The sequence below is a fragment of the Brachyistius frenatus genome, unplaced genomic scaffold, assembly GCF_029030835.1.
Source record: "Brachyistius frenatus isolate BFR_SWC_R1_liver_20210118 unplaced genomic scaffold, ASM2903083v1 Contig_62, whole genome shotgun sequence".
Classification (NCBI taxonomy): domain Eukaryota; kingdom Metazoa; phylum Chordata; class Actinopteri; family Embiotocidae; genus Brachyistius; species Brachyistius frenatus.
The window spans coordinates 1,301,485-1,325,000 of NW_027210661.1; the positions used below are offsets into that span (position 1 = coordinate 1,301,485).

Sequence of the window (23,516 nt, forward strand, 5' to 3'; positions counted from 1 at the left end):
ACCATGCAAGTTGTACGTGCTGTTACAAAACCCCACCGCCTTTCAGAGTTTGGCTCCAGATTTCTTTCTCAGAAACAGCAGTGTCTCAGATAAACAGCTTTCTGATCCTCACAACAAACATTTGAAGTTGAGCCCGTGTCACTGAGGTGATGACTCAACTTTGCCGCAATTTGTGAGTATGTACTTTAGTGGTGTGCATGCGGTTTGCCAGCTATGTCGGTACGAGTCCCTTTACTCTTGTTTTCGCTCTTCTGTCCACTTTGCCGGTGTTCTTTGCAGCTGTTGGAACCTGCACGCCAAAACAGCGCACCCTATTGTTTTCTCTGAAAGCCCAGACGCCGTTTACATCTTCATGCATCAACTGTCCAAATAGGGAGCGTTTCTACCTGAAAGGCATGTCCAGTGTGCACTGTGGCCACGGGGTGGTTGTGGTGTTACGGGATGCAGCCGTCAGATTTTCACTTCGACTTTCGTCTTTTTTTTTGTCAAACATTTGTAAAAAGCACATATAATAACTTGCAAAGAAAGCAACAGCACTTTTAAATTTAAACCGCAAGCAGTGATCTTCGCACGCTGCACGTCGGGGATCCAGCGGGTCGGGGCCGCCGGCTGCCCGACGTGCAGCGCGCGACGGTCCGCATATTCCCGCTTGCAGTTTACATTTTGTTCTCGCTCTCGTTCCTTATTATTCTTTTTTTTTTTAAATTGCCTTTTTTTTTCTTGGCAGCTTTAACATCTTCAAAAACTCATGAAAGTTGGTGCCTGGCGCATGTGCAAAGTTTCCTGAGGTTTGGAGCATCGTTTGACCTTAAACATCAACTTCCTGTGTCACGGCGAAACATCAAACTTAGCCGCATCGCCCTGGCTATACTATATACTATATACAAAAATGTTGTAGTTTGGACAGAAATCCAAGAAGATTTAGACACCCTTCATTTAATTTTTTTTAATTTTTTTTATTGACTTTGGATATTTTGGATGAATTTTTTTTTTTTTTTTTTAAATCACTTTTTGGACTATAACCTTTTTCTGAACTGACATGAGCTCAAGTTATTTCTCACTGAGCCAACTGCTCCAACCAGTGCACCACTATGTCATACTATAGCATGTTGCCTGAAATATGAAAAAAAAAAAAAAAGTCTCTTTTTTTTGTTGTTGATTTTTATTTTAAGTTTTGTAGTTGACCTTTGGTTTGGTATTAGTATGACCGCATGTACAAACCCGTGTGGCTTACCCTTAGAGGGATTCTCTCTCCACGAACCATGTGGTTTATTAAGGGGACTCGCCCTCCGAGAACCGTGTGTAATACCTGAGCACGCTTCGAACCCGTGTCTTTATGAGGTCGGAGCAGAGTCGTAGGCCGCTGGACTATCTTCGGCGCTGGAGAATGAGTTGCGGCAGGAGAAAGTGTTTCACGGAGTTCACTCAGAGCTTCCAGAGACAGTCTGGTTAACTCGACAGGTAAAAGATTCTCCTTCACCAAGGTTGCTATTAATGGATCAAATTCCACCTCGGCCTGTTGATGGTGATTCAACTTTTAGTGAAGTTGAAACGTTTGGAGAAATTGAAAAAGGTTTGCATAACACTACACATTACAGGACGATATTTAATGTCACTGCAGACCCTCTTGAAAACACGTGTATCTACTATCCAAAGAATGTCTGCGGCAATTCTGGTCGCATTTGAATGAATATTTATGGACGGTGGAGTTATAGTTATAGGTTTTAATGAGCCAAAGATTTGTCATGATGCAGACTCTCTCCTGGGAAGATTAGTGGTGCAGTGGTTAGCACTGTTGCCACTCAGCCAAGAGGTTTGGGGTTTGAGCCCCTCCTTTGACATGACTTGTAAAAAAAATAAATTAAAAAAAATCATACTATGGCATGTTGTCTAAATTATGGGGGGGGGGGATGTCATAATATAGCGAAAAGTGACCCAAAAGTCACTTTTTGCTATATGCTACATGCTATAGTATGACTTTTGGGTCACTTTTTGGCCGCCACGCCACGGGCACACCGATCGACAAAAACTAATTCTTATAATAACTTTTAATTCCAAACATGTTAAGAGTGCACAGACTAAATTTCAAGTCGGTCTGACAAAATCTGTAGGAGGAGTTTGTTAAAGTACAACATGTGTGCTAGCGAGCCATTTGGCCACGCCCACTTGCGACTCCACTAAAATACGAAACGTTTCGCCGGGAGAGGCGCGTGTACCAACTTTCATGAGTTTTTGAGTACGATAAAGCCTCCAAAAATGCAGTGTTTTACGGAGAATAATAATAAACGCTTGAACAACAATAGGGCCCTAATAACGGAAACGCCGAGTTAACTGTTCCCTGAGCTGACGTTTTGGCAACAGAGGGCCATCTTCGGAGCTTGAAGGAAAAAGCCTTAGAACTTTGTATTTATACTTTCAGGTGTAACCGGAGGCAGGAAATCCTCTGTATACAAAATATTTAGTAAACCCTCTTCTTAATCATTCATTTCTCAATACATGTCACACGCTTTTAGTCAACATTCATCTTAGTACAACGAGGTGTAGGCGCACTCTGTAAGTGTGTGTACATTTTAGTGTGAGAGTTTGCTTGGGATTTGACGTCACCTATGTGATATGTGTCCTTGAGTCTGTGTGTGATAATGGCTGTACCGTACACAGCTCCTCTATGCAGACGGGCAGGTATAATGACTTTCAGGCCGAGGCTGGGGCCTGTGGTCCAAAGCCGGCCACGGTTGGGAAGTTTTCACTTACAGTTTTATTTCATTTTCAGGGCAGTGAAGCCCGGGACTTAAATCCTACCGACGCTGCTGGCTTTGTTAAGAACCGTCACTAAAATAGACACTCGCACAATCACTGACCCCCGTTCACCCTTCCTCTCCACCCTCTGCTAAAGATTATGCTTCATGTGGCAGGATAAGTGGACCCTGATTGATCAGTATTGATTAGAGCTGTATTTGTCAGACAGTAATGGGCCTCCCTCTCAGGAAATGATGTCTGCTGACTCCCACCCGCCCCCTCCTCTGGCCCCACTTCACCCCTCTCTTTATGTCCTACTAGAAGAGCCCTGCTGCCTACTGTTCTTGGGTTCTCGACCTCTAATCACGGTGCACAGCCTCCTTCACTGTGCCGCCACGCCACGTTTCCATCTACGCTGAAGACCGAGCAGGAAGATGGAGACGGAGTGTGAGGATGAGATAGGAAAAGGTTAATTGAGGTTAATTGAGACAAAGTCAGCTTGCGTGCATTTCTTTCTGTTTACCTTCGTGTGCAGTGGAACTATTTTTCATAAACATTATTCCTGGTTAATTTGATCTGAAGATTCAAAAAAAAAATTTTTTTTTAAATTGCGCAAAACCTCCTTGATGTGGGTCTTTTAACTCTTTTGTGTGCAAGCCCGTCTGTGTGTGTGCAGACGTGTTGACAGTACTGACAGACCGCCTCAGGCCTCTTTGGTTAGACTCCTCACAAACAATAGATGTGTCTGTGTGGCACGCCTGATGAGCGTGAAACCGAATACAGACGCTCTGCAGGAACACACACACACACACACACACACACACACACACACACACACACACACACACACACACACACACACACACACACACACACACACACACACACACACACCCCGAGTTATTACCAGCACACACATTATTATCATGTGACATACAAAAGGTTGAAGATAGTAACCTGTTATCCATTATATCACACAAAACATAAAACCTAAAGTTATATGAATAACCAAATCTTAGCTGTATACTTTGCCTTTCCATTAAGAATCAGAACTGTGTCGATATCAGTTTTACGAAATGTCCATTTCTCTTTTCTCTTCCCCCCCCCTGCAGAGTAAAATACTGAACCTCTTCTGCCTACACAGTGACGTCAAACCTCACCGCACCTGCTTCGCCTGCACAGCTGAAAGCAGAGAAGGTAAAATTAGCAGAACATATGATGCTGTGCATCTGTATACCATTTCATCTTGAAGCAGGCTGTTTTCTATTGTTTGTTGTGATGTGCACTTGGCAGACCGTAACACTGAGCTGACTACAAACCAAACATTTGTTTTGGGTCGGTGACCCGTCTTCATTGCCAGTGTATGCGTGGAAGTTTATTTGTGTGCGGGATGTTCAGCCGAGGATTCATCTGCTTTATTTTGAGTTTGAACTTCAAAGGCTTGATTGAAGGCTAATTGTCTTGATGACCTGGATACTATTTTTCTGCACCGTAGCGTTGAGCTGACATGTACTCCGTAAAGGAGAGCTGCGCTAATTTTATCCGATTCAAGTAACAACTCCCGAGTCCTTTACTCTCTTTCATTCTGGTTGCTGTTATAAAAGTCATGTTGTCAGCAGCCTCCTTTGATTTCTGGCACTTTTGTTTTGTCAGCTTCCGGATGTCTTTTGCCCTGCCTCTGTCTGCCAGTGCAGTCGTCTCCAGCCTCAGTGGTGATAACAAAACTGCAATACTTTGTTGTTTAGTCTTTAATTCCTTTACATTTTATTGTGAGTATCTCTGACCGTGTGTTGACGCTCGTCTGGATGTGTGAGATCTTCTTATACGACACAAGCATTTATTATTTAGAAAGTTGCAGTAAATTCAGCAAAGAAAAACAAAGAAATTGTGGTTTATGTAAAAAAAAAAAAAAAGCGTACATACTTTACGTTAATTTGAGCCTGAGACTACATGCTGAAACACAGATGAAGTACAGTGTGTTCCTATTATCCAGTTCAGCTGCTTGTTTAACAGTCAGCTGCTTTAGCTTGGAAAGGTCATGGTTCAACGTGGCATCTGAGGTTCAGGACCCTTTGCCAGCAAGTCTATTTTCTTGAAATGTCCTTGAGCAGCACACTGAAGCCCCTTCAGCCCCTGGCATGTTGACCTCTGACCTCTCTAAAAGAAATGGAAAATAAAAATACAGTTCCTCTGCGAGGATGAGCCAGATTGCTTCATATGATTTTGTGTAACCAAGGAAATTGAGACATTTTTTGTTCTGCAATATCTGAATAATCATATGTTGACCTCCCCCTTGGTTTCTTGGCTGTTCTTCCATCTATTCCCATCGCTGCTGTCTTCTGTCTCGTCTCGCCACAATTCATCTGATCTGTCTCCCACAGATGAACCAGTTAATAGTGACCGGGGATGTAGGCTGCAATTTGTGATCTTCCAACTTGATGCAAACATGACACTTGTGATGTTAATGTCTGACTGTGTGTGTGTGTGTGTGTGTGTGTGTGTGTGTGTGTGTGTGTGTGTGTGTGTGTGTGTGTGTGTGTGTGTGTGTGTGTGTGTGTGTGTGTGTGTGTGTGAGCGCTAAATGAGTCCTGCTCTTTACACTCCAACCCCTGATCTTCATCCTCCTCCTCCTCCTTCTCATGAGCTATCTCAGTGTCACGGGACAGCGGCCTGACAGACAGACAAGCAGATGGAAGTGACGCGAGCGACATCAGTGGAATTCAGCAAAACAATGTAGATGAAAATCAATGGAGACAATGACAGTGGGGTCGGGAGAGACTTGCGGAAAAGACCGGGGAGGAAAGTGAGCGGAGACGAAGGCAGGGCGACCGTGAGAGAGCTGCAGCTTAGCAAAGCTGCAGTCTGAGATGTCGCCTCCAGATAACTCAAACAGACTTACAATCCCAATATAGACCAGAGTCCGAGGCTTCCACTGTGTTTCCTTCCAGCCCAATGTTCTGATATGTTGTTTTCAGCGTTTCCTGTCGAGTCGACTCGTTATTATTTGCATTTTTCTCGTTGTGGAGGAAGTTGTTCCTGCTGTCGGAAAAGGAAACCGTCGTCTGTTACAACTGGACTTGTTAATGATGCCTGGTCAGAAGCCGAGCTTCCGTTTTCCAGCACAAAATCCAATTTGTTTATCAAATGTGTTACTGCAGAGGGAAAACAGGTTGCCTCTTCAGTCATGTCGGGAAAACTTAGTCTTATTGATTTTGAATTGTTTTGAGAGATTTTATTCAGTCAAAAGAAATGTGTCTTTCAAGTGTTAAGAAGGTCACGTCACAAGTCAAGTTTTCAAAGTATGACCTGAGTTTAAATACAGATTGACTTGAGTTGAAATGGTTAAAGTTCAATAATCCTTTTATGTTCTTTAAATCGTCACCTCAGCTAGACTTAACGTCTGTAATCACTCTCTTCTATACGAGACGAGGTTGATGAGGACAAACTTGAGGTCAGTGGCGACCTGCTGGCACCTCGTTGTCTGTCGTGATCTCTGGGAGTCCTGGAGGGTGTTCCGGTGGTCCGGTGTCATGAACGCTGGATGTGCTGTCGCCGGTCTGCCTGCCAGCACTGCATTGTGTCGTGTTATGGTGGCGTGCTCTGCTCTGCTCCTGTGTGCCGTCTGCCAGTCATATGTGCCACCATCTGTTCTTCGAACAAGCCCATAATCTAGCTGGCACTCTGGCATCGTTTGCTTTTTTTTTTTTTTTTTTTTTTTTAAACACATGCTGTAACTGATGCTGATGTTTCATATCCGGGCCGTTTGTATTTGAGCATGATTGGATCCATGAATCATTTTGATGGGTGTTATAGAGTTTCAGAAGCCTCTAGTCTTTGCTCTAACATCTTTTCATATGACTTTTGCTTGTTGCCATCCATCCCCGCTGCAACATATGGCAGGTCTATCCCGCCTCATCTCTGATCCAAGCTCTTTAGACTCCACACGGATCTCAGCTCTGCCTGCACTGCTGCGACATACCAGTGAGCAGCAGCAGTGGCACCTCCTCCACAGTGATTACACTCATTCCTCTGGAAGCTGCGTTCCTCTGCTAGCTCTGTCATTACTACCATCTAACCGGTGTAATTACCGGCCTCGGTGTGTGTTTGCGGTGCACGGTCCAAGCCTGCACCATGCGGGGCAAGTCGGAGCGGGTGTGTGCGCAGAGAGAGCGAGGAGCATGAATGGGAGAGCCAGGACAGGGGAGGTACATCCTTGAGCTAACTAATTACTATATGTGAGTAATTAAAAGGCCTTAAATGTCTGCGCTTTATTCTTCTGAGGTCTGTGCCAAAGCTGGATGTGTCTGCCCAAGTCTGACTGCAGAGGAGGAAGATTAATCTTCTCGTGCGCTTGTCTCTGGAATTTTTTTTTTCTTTTTTGTTTGCAGTCAGTATTCATGTTGTTGATTTGGCTCGAAAAGTAAAGCTTTACTTTGAATATATCCTTGCTCTTCCCTCACCACACCAAATTTGCACACTTTTCAGCTAATGTCTGAGTATGCTGTTTTCTGGTATCCACTATATTGGCTCTTTCCCCTCTCTGTACATCTGTACACAGCTACAGCCCTGCACTGTCAGCACACCTGAGGAATACTTCCTTATTTCAGTGTTACAGTTGTCACCACTAATTCATGCGCTTTCTCTGTGCGTGTTTGAAAGTGACTTGATGTTTGTCAAGATACAGACACTGATACTTATTGTGATCCAAGAAGGCGGGATGTTTCTTCCTCACACAATCACTTTTGTTTTATGTCGGCTCTATTCATTGACAAAAACTGCGCGAAACCTTTGAAAGCTCCAACAACAAAGCCCTGACTTTGAGTTGAGAATATTCTGTCGTGCTTACCTCGGAACTTCAAATGGTCTTTTTTCTGTGTTCATGAAACACTTTAAAAACTCATGAGTTTCCCATCAGCCCCAGCTGAGCTTTTGTTTAAAGCTAATTAGCAAATGTGAGCATGCTGACATGTGCGGACCATCAGCCTGTTATCATTTACCATTAGCACGTAGCTCAAAGCACCTCTGTGCTGCCACACAGAGCTGCTAGCATGGCTTTAGATCCCCGAGTTAGTGTTCAATTTAGAAAGGTGTGCTTGCCACGGATGGGCTGTGTGCTGACAGCAGTCATCAATAAAGCAGACCACACTCTCTCCATTGGCTCCCTCATCAGGCACCTCGGGCACATAATGAAGCCATTCTGCAGCTCCTGCAGCTGGGGCGGATAATCTGGGATTGGACCTCGTAGTGGATCACAGGACTGCCCTCTGAATGAGGACGGACTCTGTCCGAAAGCATGATCAGAGCAGGAGTCTTCTCCGGAAGTGCCTGTGGTTTCCCAAAAACAAAGACATGATAGATTTGCGCCGCCGTCTGACTATAGGAGCATTCTGTTTGCTGTGAATGACTTTTGTTGATGGGGCCCTGTGTGCTTGTATGAGTGAATGAGTAATGCAGTCTGAGGGCCAGAAATGAATTCAGCGAGGGCTCATAAAAGGCGCTGTGTATCATAAAACACACTCAACCCACTCTGAGCTGCGATGACACAATGAAAAGCTCAACTTTATGCAAATTTGACTTCATAATGAGATAGTCATCCCAGGAGCCGACGTTTGTAGAATTCACTAAAACTGAGGCAGCTGGAGAGGGAAGCTCAAATTTGTTCTCGCATCAAAATAGTTTCTGATGTTTGCTTCCTGCTGGCTTTTCATCATACGGAAAGAGTCAAATGTTTCACTCCTCTTTTCATGGAAATGTAGACTCCCCTCATTCTTACACCCCGGTGGCTCAATCTGAGAGAGCTGTATCAGGGAAATTTTGACGTCGTCAGATGTGAGTTGGATGTGAGCCCATTGTGTGTGTTTTATGCTTGTTGTTGAATCATGTTAAATTCTTTAAAGCTTTTTTTTCTAAGGATTAAAATGGTATCACTCCTATCTGAGTAACCATAAAGACCAGTGGCTATCTATCATTTTGATGTGAAAACTGCTTCAATAAGTAGTGTTTGATTAATTGGATGGTTGAATCCTATCCTATATAATGGAAAGGTTTTATAGATGACAAAGGTGGGTACAGGACTTAATACAATCTCAATAGATTCAGAAACCCCGGGATTTTATAAATGCTGCATACAACAGAACAGCTTTGTATAGAATCTGAAGGAAAATTGGAATTTTAAACATTTAACAAGAGCACTTTTTTTTTTAAAAGATATATATGGAGATTATATACGGTTGCCCTCAGAGCAAATTTGGTGTAGATATTTTAGCGAAGGTTTGAGGAGAGGCTTATGTAGGTTAAGTAGTTTTAATGCGAGAATGGAGACCTAAATACAGAAAGAGATTAGGGAAAAACTTGACAATGGAAAAGGAAATTCAGAAAGACTGGAGAGGTTGTACACGAGCAGTTTTGCGGCAGCAGAGAATTAAGCACATTTACATTTTAGACATTTACCTGAATCTCTTACTCATAATAACAAACCCCAAACCCAGACTGTTGATGTCACAGGTGTTGAGTCCACGATGTCTGCACATCTTTGAGCCTAAAAAAGTCATGTTTATTGGTTCTTCCAAAAATCAAACAGTATTTTCCTTTGTCTGACCGCGGCAGGGATGTTGGTGATGAAATGGGGCTGTTGGAACCTAACAACTAAAAGTGGAGGCTGTTTACTGTTTTGTGAAGCTTGAGTCAGCGCCAGCACGGCTAACTTTAGCGAGAAAGCGGTTAGTTTCAAGTGGTTCATCCACCCGTTCATTTTCTGCTACGAATCTATTTTCAAGTTACATTTATTTCATTAATTTTATCAGTAGAAATGTTTATATACAGGAGTTACCGAAAAATGGGACAAATTATGAATATTTTCTACCCTGTATCATCTGTACTGACTTTCATTCATACTTTGGTCAGGGTGATTGTAAAACGGATTTTAATTTGCATTAACACGTGTTGAATTGAGCTTGAAAAACCCCACAAACCCTTGTAATGAGACCCGAACTCACAGAATACAGTGCGTTTCTTCTGCAAGGCTGATCCCCCAAAGAGGGGGGGGGGCACCATGCCAGCTCACTGTTATTGCTTGCTGTGTCACTCAGTGGAGTCATAACCACATCATAAAAGAATTCCCCAGCCGGTCACCCTGAACAACCGCAGAACTGACGTGACTATAACTTGAAACTTTTGTCTGGACTGATGACCAAAGAGTAAAATATTCCAGTAGTGAATCAGACTTCCAATAGTCTGCTGAGAGCTTTAAGTTTAGCTTCACAGAAACATTAAGGCAGCTCAAACCAAAATGATCCGACAGTAGTCCTGTACCTGTGCAACGATCATGTGAGATATTAATACTTGTAAAAAAAAATCATTACATCGAGCCTCACAGACGACATAAGATGCTTCTGAGTAAACAAGCGTCTTTACGAGGCGATTGAATTTTGAAGACTTGATGCTGTGTGACTGTCGTACTAAAGCATGCCGTTGTGGTTCACTGAGCAATGCAGCGCTCTCCTCCGTGCTCTGTCCAGTGACTCTATTTCTGGCTTTACCCAACCTCGCCCCTCAGGCTGATGGGTCACTTTGTTCTCTTGCCTTTTTCTGTCTCTCCTGTTGTTCCTCTTCAGCTCCCCGTCTTAAGGACGCAAAGTTGTTGTTGTTGTTTGTTGTTCAGCATCATTCTGTAGAAGGGCAAAAAACAGAGTTGCTTCTGTCTCAGTCATGTGGGCACACATGAAGACTAAATCAGTCAAAAGCTGACTCGAGCTCAGACAGTGGACCTCCATGGTGTGAAAGGGCTCCAGCTCTGTGTTTAAATTGTCTGTGTACTCTCTCTGTTTGGATTTGTATTACTTTCCGGTCTGATAATATTAGCTGCGAGTGTTTCAGAGGTTTTAATCTGCAGCAGAGCGGCCACTGCCTTCATATCCTGTGTGTGTGTGTGTGTGTGTGTGTGTGTGCGCACATGAACTCGAGTGCACAGAGTGTGATAATAATATCCCTTGTCAGCCTCCTGAAGATTAGCCTCAACTGGAGAAATCCTCTGTCATATCCCCTCACCTTATTTTCTCTCTAGCTCTCTTTGGCTTATCAGTCCCACATTGTTTTACAGTTGAGTGACTCACTCTTTTCTAAATTCAGAGCTCAATGTTTCTTTGGGTCTGTAGAGAAAATTTGGGTCACCCAACCTCTTCCAGTATTTCAAAACTAATCTGTTTTGGGTTTTGATTTGTATTTTTTTTTTTTTCCTGATCCCCTGAATCTGATTTGTTTGAATAATTATCCTTCTATTGTTTTTTTGTGTTTTCCTTCTCTCAGATTTATATCAGAGTGAAAATAGTCCAAGAAAAAGAAGAGGAGGACCGGCCCTGATCTAGAGTGGTCCATGATGGACCAGTGAAGTCTTTCCCACCCTGCCAGTTAAAAGCGATGTTTTTTGGAGCTGGAGGCCGTAACAGCATTAGCAGAGTGTGTGTGGGGCCTCTCCGCTCCCTCTTCCCCAGCACCCCTCCTGACATGGGATGCCAGCCGCCTGCCTGCCTGCCCTGAGCTCATCTGGGGAGCAATGAACACCTACAGAGACAGAGGGGTAACTTGCACCTCCTCAGACCTTCTGGACGGAGGAGGAGGAGGAGGAGGGTTGCCCCAGCACACTCCATTTCGTCACACCCCCAATGGCCACCCGGCCCCCGGCCCCATTGACCCGGGCATCCAACCGCGCATCTCCGTGCCCAAAATGGGTGTTCGTGCGCGGATTGCAGAATGGCCTCCACGGCGTGCACAGTCTCGGGAGTCGCTGCTTGAAAATGGGCAAATTGGAAGCTATCACTATGGAGACGACTGCTCCACTTCAGTTTCATCATCGGTTTTGTCATCCGACGTCAGGCTGGTGCGGGGAGGAGTCACCAGGTTGCCCCGACGGCGGTCCAAAGATGTAGAGTTCAGGGGAGGAGGGTTTGTCGGCGAAAGAGGATCACCTTTCAGCCTCAGAGTGTTCCCACCTTTGAGGCAGCGTTCCAACAGTGAAGTGACGCTAAGTGAACAAGACGAAAATGAGGTGAGTCTTAAATCTCCCTCTAAGCTCTCTTTCACACCTGTAGTTTGGTTCATTTGGTCTGGATCAAGGAAAATGATTTAACGGTGCCTTTTAACACTAGTCGAGTTCATGTACACGCTGACTTATTACAAACTCAGATTAGTTTACGTGAAGTTATAAAGACCAACAAGAACTCATTAGTGCTGCATCGATCCACAGAGAGAAATCCTGCTGTGACTGACAGCAAGTCTTGCAGCACTTCAGTGTGCCGTACGTATCGATTCATGTTCTCACCGAGAGTTCACTAAGGAACAACTGAGTTACTGTAAATATGATGTCTCGTCTTTATCATGAAATTAAGGGTTTGTTAACTACTTTCCATTTTCCAATGTATTTGGGGAAATCCTCACACTTGGGGTGATGTACTCACCTGTTACTATGGTTACCAAATTATCGTGCATAAATATACAAATGGTTTATAAGATAGCTCCTTGGACAGCTCATGGTCAGAAGATGAATTTAATAGCACTTTAGCCTTTCAACTCATACTAAAGTCACTGTATCTTAAAAACTTGTCCATTCTCATTTAACTTGACAATTGAACCACACATTGTTAAATTAGAAGCCCACACTTCCAGGAGATCTCTGTGTGACTGCTTGGGCCACACTAGAGTTTGATTGACAGCTTTTACATCAGACCACACAAACTGAACCAAACCAGAAAGAAGTTGGTTTGCAATGAACCCAGCAGGCTACGTGTGAAAGCACATGACTTTATATATTTTCAAAATAAAAGAATGGTGTTGTATTCACTGATCTGTTATCGCACAATGAAAATCTCCCCTCTCTATGCTCCCAGGTGGAGACTCGTGGAGGTGGTGGGATGGGAAACCGGTTCAGAGAGTACGGCAGCACCTCCTCCATCGACATCCAGGGCATTCCTGAGCAGAGCTTCTTCGACATGCTTAGCCAGTTCCACCAGGAGAGGCCTGACCAGCGCAGCTCAGCACCTGTACACCTCGGGGAGCTGCTGCGGGCTCCAGACTCTCCATCAAGCGCAGCTCTTCCCTTTGCTCCCTCACCTGGTCCCACAGGAGATGACAGAGGGACGGGAAGGAAAGACGGTGCTGAGAGAGTGAGGAAGAAAAGTGGAGGGACGGAGTCGTCACTGGGCACCTCCTCTTTGTTCCGGAAACTTCGGAGCTCCAGCAGAGGGGAGCTGGATGGAGGAAAAGGAGAGACATCGACAGATGTCTCGTACAAACCGTGGGTGTGTCCCAAGAGTTTTGTCCACTTCGATGCTCAGAGCATCCTGTTTGACCTCCACGAGGCGGCGGCCCAGCGGGGCTTTGCCACCCAGAGGAGGAACACAGCCACAGGGGCATCAGCTGCGTCAGTGTCCCTGTCCGTGTCCAGATCCTCAGCTCCCAGTGTAAACGACCCCATTTATTCCAGCATTGAGGATCTGACCCCGAGCCTCGACCAGGGCTCCACGACACCCTCCCTGGCCATGGACCCTCTGGACGGGCCTGGGGCCCACGTCGCGAGCCCACTGCTCCTCTGCTGTCCCCACTTCCTCAATGAGACCGGGGGCCACGGGGAGCGCAACATCAGCTTCATCAGTTCATCAGCAGAGCGAGGAGGAGACGGAGGAGGGGAAGGAGGAAAAGGGTGGCTGAGGAAGAGTAACGCCAGCGTCTCAGTGCTGGAGGTGCCTGTTGAACATCAGGTTACGAGACTGGACAGACTGAAACTGTATAGCATAGAGCATGTAGACCAGGGGGCCAGGTACTACAGAGACTACTTCCATGGGAAAGGTAACCCTGAGTCACACACACATACACGCACGCACGCACACACACACACACACACACACACACACAGTCCACAAATATTGTGTGATGTAGATGTCATCTGTGTTATGTCAGGATGAGAAAAAAAAAAAAATCAAACACCTTGAAAGGAAATCATTATGGACACCCGAGTATGAATCATGTTGTTGTAAAGAAACGGACATAACAGGATTAATTCTCTTGGCATGGTCGTTTAACTGGCTTAGCACCTTTCAAAAACAAATCGATTTTTAGAGAACATCAAATGGCATTAAGACAAGTATAAAGAGGGGTTATAAATTGTATAAACCAACATCTAAACAAGTAATAAATGAGACAACAAGATTTCACTCTTCATATATTAGTGCTGAAACCTTTGGTCAGTTAATGTATTAGTCAAACTGCCAGACATTAGCCAGCAACCATGTTGAGGATTGATTATCGAAGGCTTCTATTAGTCACTTAGATGATTATTCTGCATTAATTGTTCACTATTATATCGTAAAATTATTGAAATCCCTCATTTCCAAAGTGACTTTGCAGTTTGTTGTCCTCCAGTCAGCTGTCCAAAATCATGAATAATACATAAAAACAAGACATAAAAACAAGGAAAATCTGCAAATCTTTCAATTTAAGAAGCAGGAACCAAATGTTTTTCAGTCTGACTTCAAAGATTGATTGATAATCAGTTTAATTGCTGCTTAATGTTGTTTCTCACTGCTGGGACCTTTTGTTATGTGTCTTTCTCTCCCTCCATTTACTGCCAGTATTTCTACCGTCACTCTCAAATGAAGACAAAATGTCATCAAAATAATCCAAAAATAATTTGGTGTCGATAGACTCATCAGTCAGTTAATCAACCGAGCATTGGATGAATACTTGAAGTCGTTTTTCCTCAGCTTCTAAAATGTGAAAATTTGCTCATCATAATTAATTTGCCAGTTTAAAAAAAAAAGAAGATTAAAAGATATCCAACTTATTCAAACATTAGTTAGTTGCAACTCAAAAATGTAGACACACTGATCCCGTTTCATACTCTGATTTGGGCCCTTAATTGTCATTTGTTCATACAAATTAGACTGTGTTCATGTCGTTTGTCCAGCCAGAGTTTCTCCAGTGTCATTTCTCACATCTCATCCTGCGGCTTTTAATATCCAGCTGGGCCTGACCAGGGCAGTGCAAGCCAAACTGGCAACCCTCCCAGAGCTTTTATTACACGTGTACCTGCTACTGAACTGTTGGCCAACTGAGAGTCGATGATACACCAAATGCCTCCTTGCGGGATCACAAGCAGCACTTTAGAAATCGTCCATTGCAGCTTTGTTTTACATCTGTTTTTTTGTGTCAGAAGTAACACCTAACTTCAGAGAGGAAGGGCGTGCGTGCGTGCGTGCGTGCCTGCGTGCGTCCGTGCGCGCGCGCGTGTGTGTGTGTGAGCGTGCGTGAGTGATGTGTGTCTGTCATGTGGACATTTCTTGTCAGCATCACCTCTTCAGACACTGTTGATGAAACTTCCCCCTGGCAAGCATCATCTGGCTGCAGCCTAATTAATGACAGATGCTTTGAGGTGTGTGTGTGTGTGTGTGTGTGTGTGTGTGTGTGTGTGTGTGTGTGTGTGTGTGTGTGTGTGTGTGTGTGTGTGTGTGTGTGTGTGTGTGTGTGTGTGTGTGTGTGTTAGAGAGAGAGACAGACCTGCAGCCTCACAGTTAAAGGTTATCGTTCCAAAAATATGTTCATCTGCTCACTATTTTCCAGCTTAACCGTCCCCCAGAACGCACGTGTGTGTGTGTGTGTGTGTGTGTGTGTGTGTGTGTGTGTGTGTGTGTGTGTGTGTGTGTGTGTGTGTGTGTGTGTGTGTGTGTGTGTGTGTGTGTGTTTGCTGTGACGTTGCCCCCGTGTGCATGTCAGAAAGCCTCATCAAAAAGCTGACATTTCCACCACAGGACATGGCATAGAAATTAATCAGGCCTGAGTCTCCTTGACGTGTGCGTCGTCGCGGCTCACCAGCCGGTAGAGGGTGTGTGAGGGGATGGAGGGGGGGGGGTCGAGTCGAGGAGGACTCCTTGTCAAGCTGGATTCCTCCTGCAGTCTGGAGAATCTGTGTTTGGACTGCCGCTGTGCCTGTGGCGTTGGCATGAGCGCGTCTTAGCTTAGGAGCTTTAGCAGAGGACATGCAATATGCTTTTGAAGTGTGTTGAGAACTTTCTCTGTAATGGCCGAGAGATGTTGTTATGCCAACAGTGGTAAACAAGTCACTGAATGTTAACTTTGGACAAAAGATGTTGTTCATTTCCTGGATTTAAAAGAAAGAGGACATATTTTATACTCTGATTCTGGTGGTTAAATTGTGTTTCCTCTCATCCCCGTCTGTACTGAAGCTCCATCACTCATCACCTTTCTTCAGTAGCGATTAGTATTTTGAACGGGTTGTGCCCTGACTTAATGAAATAGATTTTTTTTTTTTTAATTACCTGAGTATTGATTACTATAACATGCCGTTGTCTTAGTGCTGTCCTTGACTTTAACACCCCTCCTCTGTCAATAGCACATACTATACATAAAGTACGTCACGTCTCTCCCTCTCACTCCTCCCCACCAGTCTCACCTCGTGAAGCTTACACTATATGTACTTCTTACTCTTTATATTTGTTTGGGTTGTGAACCTCAGTACATTTTTGGTTACAACCCAGGTGTGTCTGTAGCAACCTCTGACACTTAATGTTGTCTTTTCATGCCTCCTTAGATTTGCAGTTTAGTTTTTTTTAGATATTTACTGATTTAAATCATAATTTTGACAATTTAAGAAGTTCTCATACAAGTTTTTTTTTTGTGTTGTGTTTTTTAGAGAATGGCTGCAGCTACCGATTATTATATATACTGTATTTGTAAACAATGTGCCAGTCATATTCTTGACAGGGTTATTGTTTGGTTTACAAATTGTGAAAAGTTTTTAAATGATTTAGAAAATCGTGAGAAGGTTATGTCATCAGATTGCTTGTTTTGTCTGACCAGCACTCCAAAATTAAAAGATAATGAATTTGCCATCATTAAAGGATAATAAAGCCTGTAAATATTTGCATTTAAAAAAAAATCTGGAGACAATGAAGTTAGTGGAATCTTTGAGTGATGAATTACATGTTTGAAAAGATGCTGGTGAATTATCTATTCGTCAGATAATCAACTCATCATAGGAAGTGTTCAACATGTACATTTTGGTTGTTGTTAACTGTTCAGATATTGTATAAGCACTTGTGTACTAGTCCCCTCAACCTCATGTGTTCATTCACTCAGCAGCAGATAAAACACCTGCCCATGTTTACCCATGGATAAACAAATGAACCTTGTTTCTTTCTGTCCTTCACCAGAGCACTCAAACTACTTTGGGACGGATGATAAGCTGGGCCCTGTGGCCGTGAGCATCCGCAGAGAGAAACTGGAAGACACCAAAGACCTGAAAGACCAGTACCAGTACCGCCTCATCGTCAGGACAAGCGAGGTATGCACAGACCTGCTGTTTGTTTGTGTTTGTCACGCGGATCTCTGAGTGACGAGGCAGCCGTGAGTCAGAGTCTGCATGCTCAGGTTAATTCCTTACTTACTTTCAGTTTATCCCGCCCGACCTGTGACACTTCTCGCCCTCTCTGCCCTGATTAAAGCCTCCCCCTCATCTCTCAGCTCAACCGCCTCTCCTTTCTGCCAGAGGAAAATTCCACCTGCGCAGCTGCAGCACATTTAAGGCCAAACCAAACACCGACTACTCTCTGAAAGCATTTCAAAGCGAAGCACACCCAGCCGCTGTTCAACTGGCATGGATCAGATACTCGTGATGTGTTTAAAACGATGATTATGAAAAATTACTTTAGAGTTTCAGCAGTCTCCCTCGGATGTGTTCAAAGACTCATTTTCCTTCCAGCAACCCAAACATAGCTTTCAACTCTTTTTCATTGGCCTGTATGGTCATCACATGATCAAGGACACAGTTTTTGGAAATATTATGTTTTATTAATGATTATTTTCATTATACACTAAGCAGCACTTTATATTCCGAATCGCTTGTTTTGTCACAAAATGGTTAAAAATGTCTACCAAAATCAAAGTCTCCAAATTTGGTGGGTTTTCTTTGGCCAACAGTCCAAATCCCCAAAATACATCAAATAATAAAGTAAGGAAAGGGCAATTATTCACTTTTTGGGAGCCGTTGAGCTTTGTGCATTTTCCTTCACACAGGTTGATATGCTGATTAATTTTCTGCCAGTGCTTTAATTGACTAATTGCTTCAGCTCCAATGGCATTAGTCCTCTGTTTTTCTTTTTTTGTTGAGTGTATGGTTGTCATTTAACAGAATAAGACTTCGTAGGTGGTGTTGCAGAGGTCGTAGGTCTCTAGGAATAGTTTAATTTCAGTTAATATTTCATAAACACCTGTCTACTTTCGTCAAGGTTGCTCAAACAGAAAACACAGTTTGGCCTTCAGTCCTAGCCTGAGTGGGTTCCTCTGTGTGGCTGCTGCGGTGTTGTTTTTAACTGGATTACATGGCTGCCTGGCCTCATCACCGTAGCTCTGGTATAACAATGCAGCCGCTCCGCCATCTAAGTACACAGAGCTAAGCTAACAGACGCAGCCAGCACAACCTGGTCCACTGTTCCCACACAGAAACCAGAGATTGATTGCAGACTTTATTCTCTCCCACTCGAGCCGCAGCAGCTCTCAAATATCCGTCCCCCCTAAGTCTGTCATTTAATTCTGTGCAGCAGTGCTGACACAGCAAGGTGGACAGACTTCCTCTTTCTCCCCTCCTTCTCTCTCCCTCATCACACATTTAAACACTTTTCTGATATTCCTGCTCGTCACATCGCAGTCACTCGCTCCGCTGTCGCACAGAAGCTGACGAGTTGAAACGGTCGCTCCAGAACTTCAGTTGTGTGTCAGTCAGGCTTCATTTCTCTGCAGCAGACTGGAGTCTCTGAGGTTCAGCTGTCTCTCCGGCCCCTGCCTTTCCTGCTCCACAGTCTGCCATGCATTTTTAATGAACCTGCACGTGAGAAGGAGCGGCCGACTCCTCCCTACTGTATCTGAGGTTATTATAGTCTCACTGTTTTGAAGCAGGTCAATTTCCTCTCACCAGGGAGCAGCGCACTGTGGCAGCACAGTACTGAGCAGAATATTAATTCACAATTCTACCGGACATAAAGCCTCCACACAGAGCACTTTCACTGTGTGTGTGTGTGTGTGTGTGTGTGTGTGTGTGTGTGTGTGTGTGTGTGTGTGTGTGTGTGTGTGTGTGTGTGTGTGTGTGTGTGTGTGTGTGTGTGTGTGTGTGTGTGTGTGTGTGTGTGTGTGTCTCTCTCTGTCTCTATTGTAAGTATTGAGACAATACCTCATTCGATGGACCCACTTTAAACTCCCGTAATACAAATTGACCCCTTTGTTTCCACAGGCATGGTACTGTAGCTGTGTGACCTCTGACCTCTCTCAATACAACCTGATATCAGCAGTATTGTAGTAAGATCCAGTTGTACAAAAAATATTTTTATCTCAGTCGACAAAGAACAGAAATAATTACAACAAAAATATAGATAAATAAGCAAAGATTGTTTTTGTAATCAATTAATCAAATTAAATATTCAATTAATTGTTTGTTCTGCCAAATGTCAAAATAAAGTAAAAAAAAAAAAACACAAATTCCAACACAAATTTACAGAGCCTTAGGTGAATTGTCTGCTAATTGAGAGATTACTATGTAATTTTATTTTTGGAGACAAAATAGTAAAGAAAAGAAAATGTAAAGTTGAAATAAACCTTATTATCACTATGAAACGTAAGTTCTTCTTACAGAGGGCGAGCAAGTATACTGCCTCTAATACTGGGCAGAGGTAAACAGATTTAAAAAAAAAAAAAAGTGATAGTCAGTAAAGCAATATTAAAAGTAGCCATATTTTATCCAGTTCACCCTCCTCTTCTTTTAATAAAAATGTTATTTTCTGTAATAAGAAGTGTTCTCACGTCTGTCATCCAGTTTCTAGTATAAATTTTTGTGACTGCAGACAAACAAATGTCATAATGTTGTGTTCCGGACCGGTTTCCCTGTTTCATCAGGATCTATAACAATGAATTTCTCGACATTTTAAGTGTGATATTTCTATAAATATGATCATGTTCTTGTCCCCACATCTAGCTGGTGACGCTGCGAGGCTCCATTTTAGAAGATACAGTGGCGTCTACGGGGAAACACGGCACAGTTCGTGGCCTACCACTCAAAGAGGTTCTGGAACAAGTCGTCCCCGAGCTCAATGTCTCCTGTTTGAGACTGGCGCTCAGCACAGCCAAAGTCACCGAGCAACTCCTTAAACTGGATGAACAGGGGGTGAGTTTAATGTGTCTGTATTTGCATTTTATTTTGTGCTTATGCAATAAAACCGGACATTGGAGCGCTGATTTATTCAAAGTGTCCTCGAGCAAAATACAGAAAATGTGCTTTTCGCGGTCTGTTATTCTAAGTCAAGCTGGGCGGAATGACCGTGAAGCCTAAAATATGACTTGATAAGGTAAAAGACTGGCACCTGGCATGCTCAGATAGTGTGTTTTGAAAGCATCTGAAACCCATATGACTGATTTAGTGTTGGTGCAAAGTACAAAATCAGACAGGAGGCAGGGAAGGCTTTGTGAAGCGGGGTGTGTTGTGTTTGAGTGTGTAACCATGAAAGCTTTAATGTTTGCCCACATTATCTCGCCTTTAAATGAATGAATGATGAAGTGCAAGAACGAGGTATTTTGCCATCACTGTGGCTGTTGTTGTTTGTGCATGTGGTTTATAGGACAACAAAACTGCTCCGCGTGTGTATGTGTGTGTGTGTGTGTGTGTGTCGGAAACTCCTGATGTGCGTTACATTTGGGAAAAATGCTTTTCCGTTGATATACGGTACTCATTCTATAGAAGCTGGAGTCTGCAGGGTTTCCGCTGTGTCTGAATGTGGTGTTTGAGCTGCTTGTGTTTGTTCTGCGAGTGTGTTCTAACGTTAACCTTTTCTCTCCCTCCTTGTAGTTAAGTCAGAAGCACAAGGTGGGTGTTTTGCTGTGCCGCGCGGGCCAGAGCACAGAGGAGGAGATGTACAACAACGAGGAGGCGTCACCCGCCTTCTCTGCCTTCCTGGAGCTGCTGGGGGAGCAGGTGCTTCTCAAAGGATTCGCCAAATACGCTGCACAGCTCGACACAAAGAGTGAGAGTCTCTTTCACACACCCAGTTCTGTACACTGGATTTTTTTTTTTTTTTTTTCCTGTTGGTCTATTGTCTGAATCGATATCACATGTAGTAATATTTCCATGCTGCATTATGGAAATATTAGAATTGATTCAGGTAAAACATGCACATCTTGTTTGCCATATTACAGTCACTGCAGTTAATGTTTCAGCTACTTATCATTTCCTTTACTTGAAGAAAATGATATCTGTAAAAACTATGAAATACAAAAATAAACTATGAAATAAGTGTTTTTACATTGTTACGGAAATTCTCTAAGACACTCTATACATAAGAGTCCTGTCATGTCTTAATTAAGCAGATGAGACCAGTCATATAATTATGTATGTACTATTATAACCCCAGGAGAAGCTCGGTGTCGGTGTCTTTGCGTACTGCTCATGATCCCTGGAAACTCCAATTCCACAACCCGGTGTCCTCTGTGGTTAACGACTTGTGACGTGAACTTCAAAATCTCTTTCTCCTCCTTCCTTCTCCAGCGGACTCAACAGGCACCCACTCCCTGTACACCACCTACCAGGGCTACGAGGTCATGTTCCACGTGTCCACCATGCTGCCGTACATGCCCAACAACCCACAGCAGGTAAGAGCTTATGAACACCCCCACCTATAAATACAGCACCATCACCCGGGGCTCTAAGCTGTGTAACAGGTCAAACACTGCTGCGGAGATCTAAAAACGGCTTCCCTTTCCTGTAACCCACAGACTTTCAAAGTGTGTCTGTGGTTGTTAGTTGAAGCCTTTTACTCGTAAAACCACGACAAGAATCCATGAAGTGGAAAGTCGTGACTTGTCGCCCTCTTCATTTGGAGTCTCTTTCCTTTTTTATTCTGCCTCTTGTGTTTTTATTGTCTTTGTTCTCTCTGTTTGGCTTTCTTGTCCTCTCCAGCTTTCTCTTTTACCCTCTCTGCCTCGCAGTCTTTAACTGGATCAGAGTTGGGTGGGGTTCAGTAGTGAGTAGTTATTAGTATATTTTCTCCTTCTTTTTCTACTTCTTTTACCTATTTAAATAAAGCTGCCTTGCTACACGTTCTCCAGTGCGCTGTGCGTTTGCAGCATGGGCTGCGTGTGAGGGAACTGTGTGTAAAATAACATTTTGCGTGTGGCTATGTTGAATAGTTTGCTTAATTGTTTGCGTGAGAGGCTCACACAGGTCTACACGCATGTGCTCAGACAAGCCCTGGAGGCGCTCAGGATTAGTGTGCACACTTTGTAATGTGTCTACACATCACTGCCGAACTGTTTCGGCCATAGAGACGCCATTTGTTCTTCTCAAACATAAAAAAAAAGAAAGGCAATCTCTTTAATTAGAGAACTTTATTTCCATACCTACAACAAGCGATTCTTTGTTATCAAGCTTTTTGACAGTTACACCTTCTTGTAAAAGATCTTAACAAGTGATTGAACAAACTGATCGTTGTTCTCGTTCATGGAGGTAGTTTTAGCAGCTGAATGAATCTTATCATTTTATAAACGGCACGATGACTCCCTCCAGAGGTTTAGAGGTTGCAGCAGCAAGGAGATTTATTTTCTCAGATTAACCTCTAGGTGGCGGCATTTGACACAACAAATAAGCCACAAGTGCAGGAGGACTGGAGTGTAGCCGCTGTGAAGGCTCTTACGTTCAGGAGAGAGGAAATGGGGAGCACAAACCATCATGAAGGACCATTGATGAAACATGCAGCAAATAACTATTGAATCTTGCATATCAACAGTGTATAGTAACATTTAAAATGAAGGTTGAACTAGAAAATAGTCAAGATGCCGATAAAAGATGGCATTCATAATATAAAGCAGAATTATTTCCATCAAACACAATGATTCCAATTCAAATGTTCAAACTGCAGCGTTTGTACAAGTGAAGGATGCTCCCGTGGCACCGTGCTGGAGAATGTGTCTGCGGCCAAACAGTGGGCTGCATTACATAATTGGTACTTTCACACTTCTCTCTGCAGATGAAGAGAGGATTGGCAAGCACCACAGACACAGCCTGGACTGTGTGCCATGTCTCCTACATACACACAGATAGACGGACCAACCAGCACACACGCAGACACAAATAGCCCACACAGAATATGAAAAACAAATTACATAAAGAGCTGTTGTTTGGTGTATAATTGTGCGAGTATTAATCTCTCATTTCCCATGTCAGACTTTCTGTCGTTTACCGAGTCAGTCGTGTATGCCAGTTATGTTCGCTCATTTTATTAATTTGTCATTTTTATTTCTTTTCTCCTCCTCAGCTGCTGAGAAAGAGGCACATAGGGAACGACATTGTCACCATAATCTTTCAGGAGCCGGGCGCGCTGCCTTTCACCCCTCAAAACATTCGCTCACACTTCCAGCACGTCTTTGTTATTGTTCGTGTCCACAACCCCTGCTCTGAAAACACCTGCTACAGGTAAACGCTTACAGCACAACAAACTCACGTTTGCATAATCTCAAAAATTCTAAAAAGGATTGTTCTCAAACTTCCAATCTTCCCTTCGTGTTCAGTGTTGCTGTGACACGAATGAAGGACGTGCCCCCCTTCGGACCACCGATCCCCAGCAGCGTCACCTTCCGTGACCCCGAGACCTTTCGTAACTTCCTTCTCGCCAAAGTCATCAATGCGGAAAGCGCAGCGCACAAGTCCGAGAAGTTCCACACCATGGCGACACGAACGC

At 43.7% G+C, this 23,516-nt stretch overlaps 2 protein-coding genes across 4 annotated transcripts in view; both read left to right on the top strand.

Annotated features, from left to right (window-relative positions):
• tbcb (tubulin folding cofactor B) overlaps positions 1-23,516 on the top strand; it is a 170,981-nt gene that overhangs the window by 96,425 nt on the left and 51,040 nt on the right. The window lies entirely within an intron of this gene.
• The window catches only part of sipa1l3 (signal-induced proliferation-associated 1 like 3), a 34,437-nt gene continuing 14,770 nt past the window's right edge, over positions 3,850-23,516 (top strand). For all 3 annotated transcript variants that reach the window (XM_069706369.1, XM_069706370.1, XM_069706372.1), the window contains exons 1-9: positions 3,850-3,933; positions 11,041-11,779; positions 12,618-13,575; positions 16,956-17,086; positions 19,766-19,954; positions 20,633-20,807; positions 21,329-21,432; positions 23,094-23,251; positions 23,347-23,516. The exon at positions 23,347-23,516 is cut by the window's right edge and continues 413 nt beyond it. In XM_069706369.1, coding sequence (XP_069562470.1) covers positions 11,288-11,779; positions 12,618-13,575; positions 16,956-17,086; positions 19,766-19,954; positions 20,633-20,807; positions 21,329-21,432; positions 23,094-23,251; positions 23,347-23,516 — 2,377 coding nt within the window. In that variant the 5' untranslated portion in view covers positions 3,850-3,933; positions 11,041-11,287. The remainder of the gene's footprint in view (positions 3,934-11,040; positions 11,780-12,617; positions 13,576-16,955; positions 17,087-19,765; positions 19,955-20,632; positions 20,808-21,328; positions 21,433-23,093; positions 23,252-23,346) is intronic.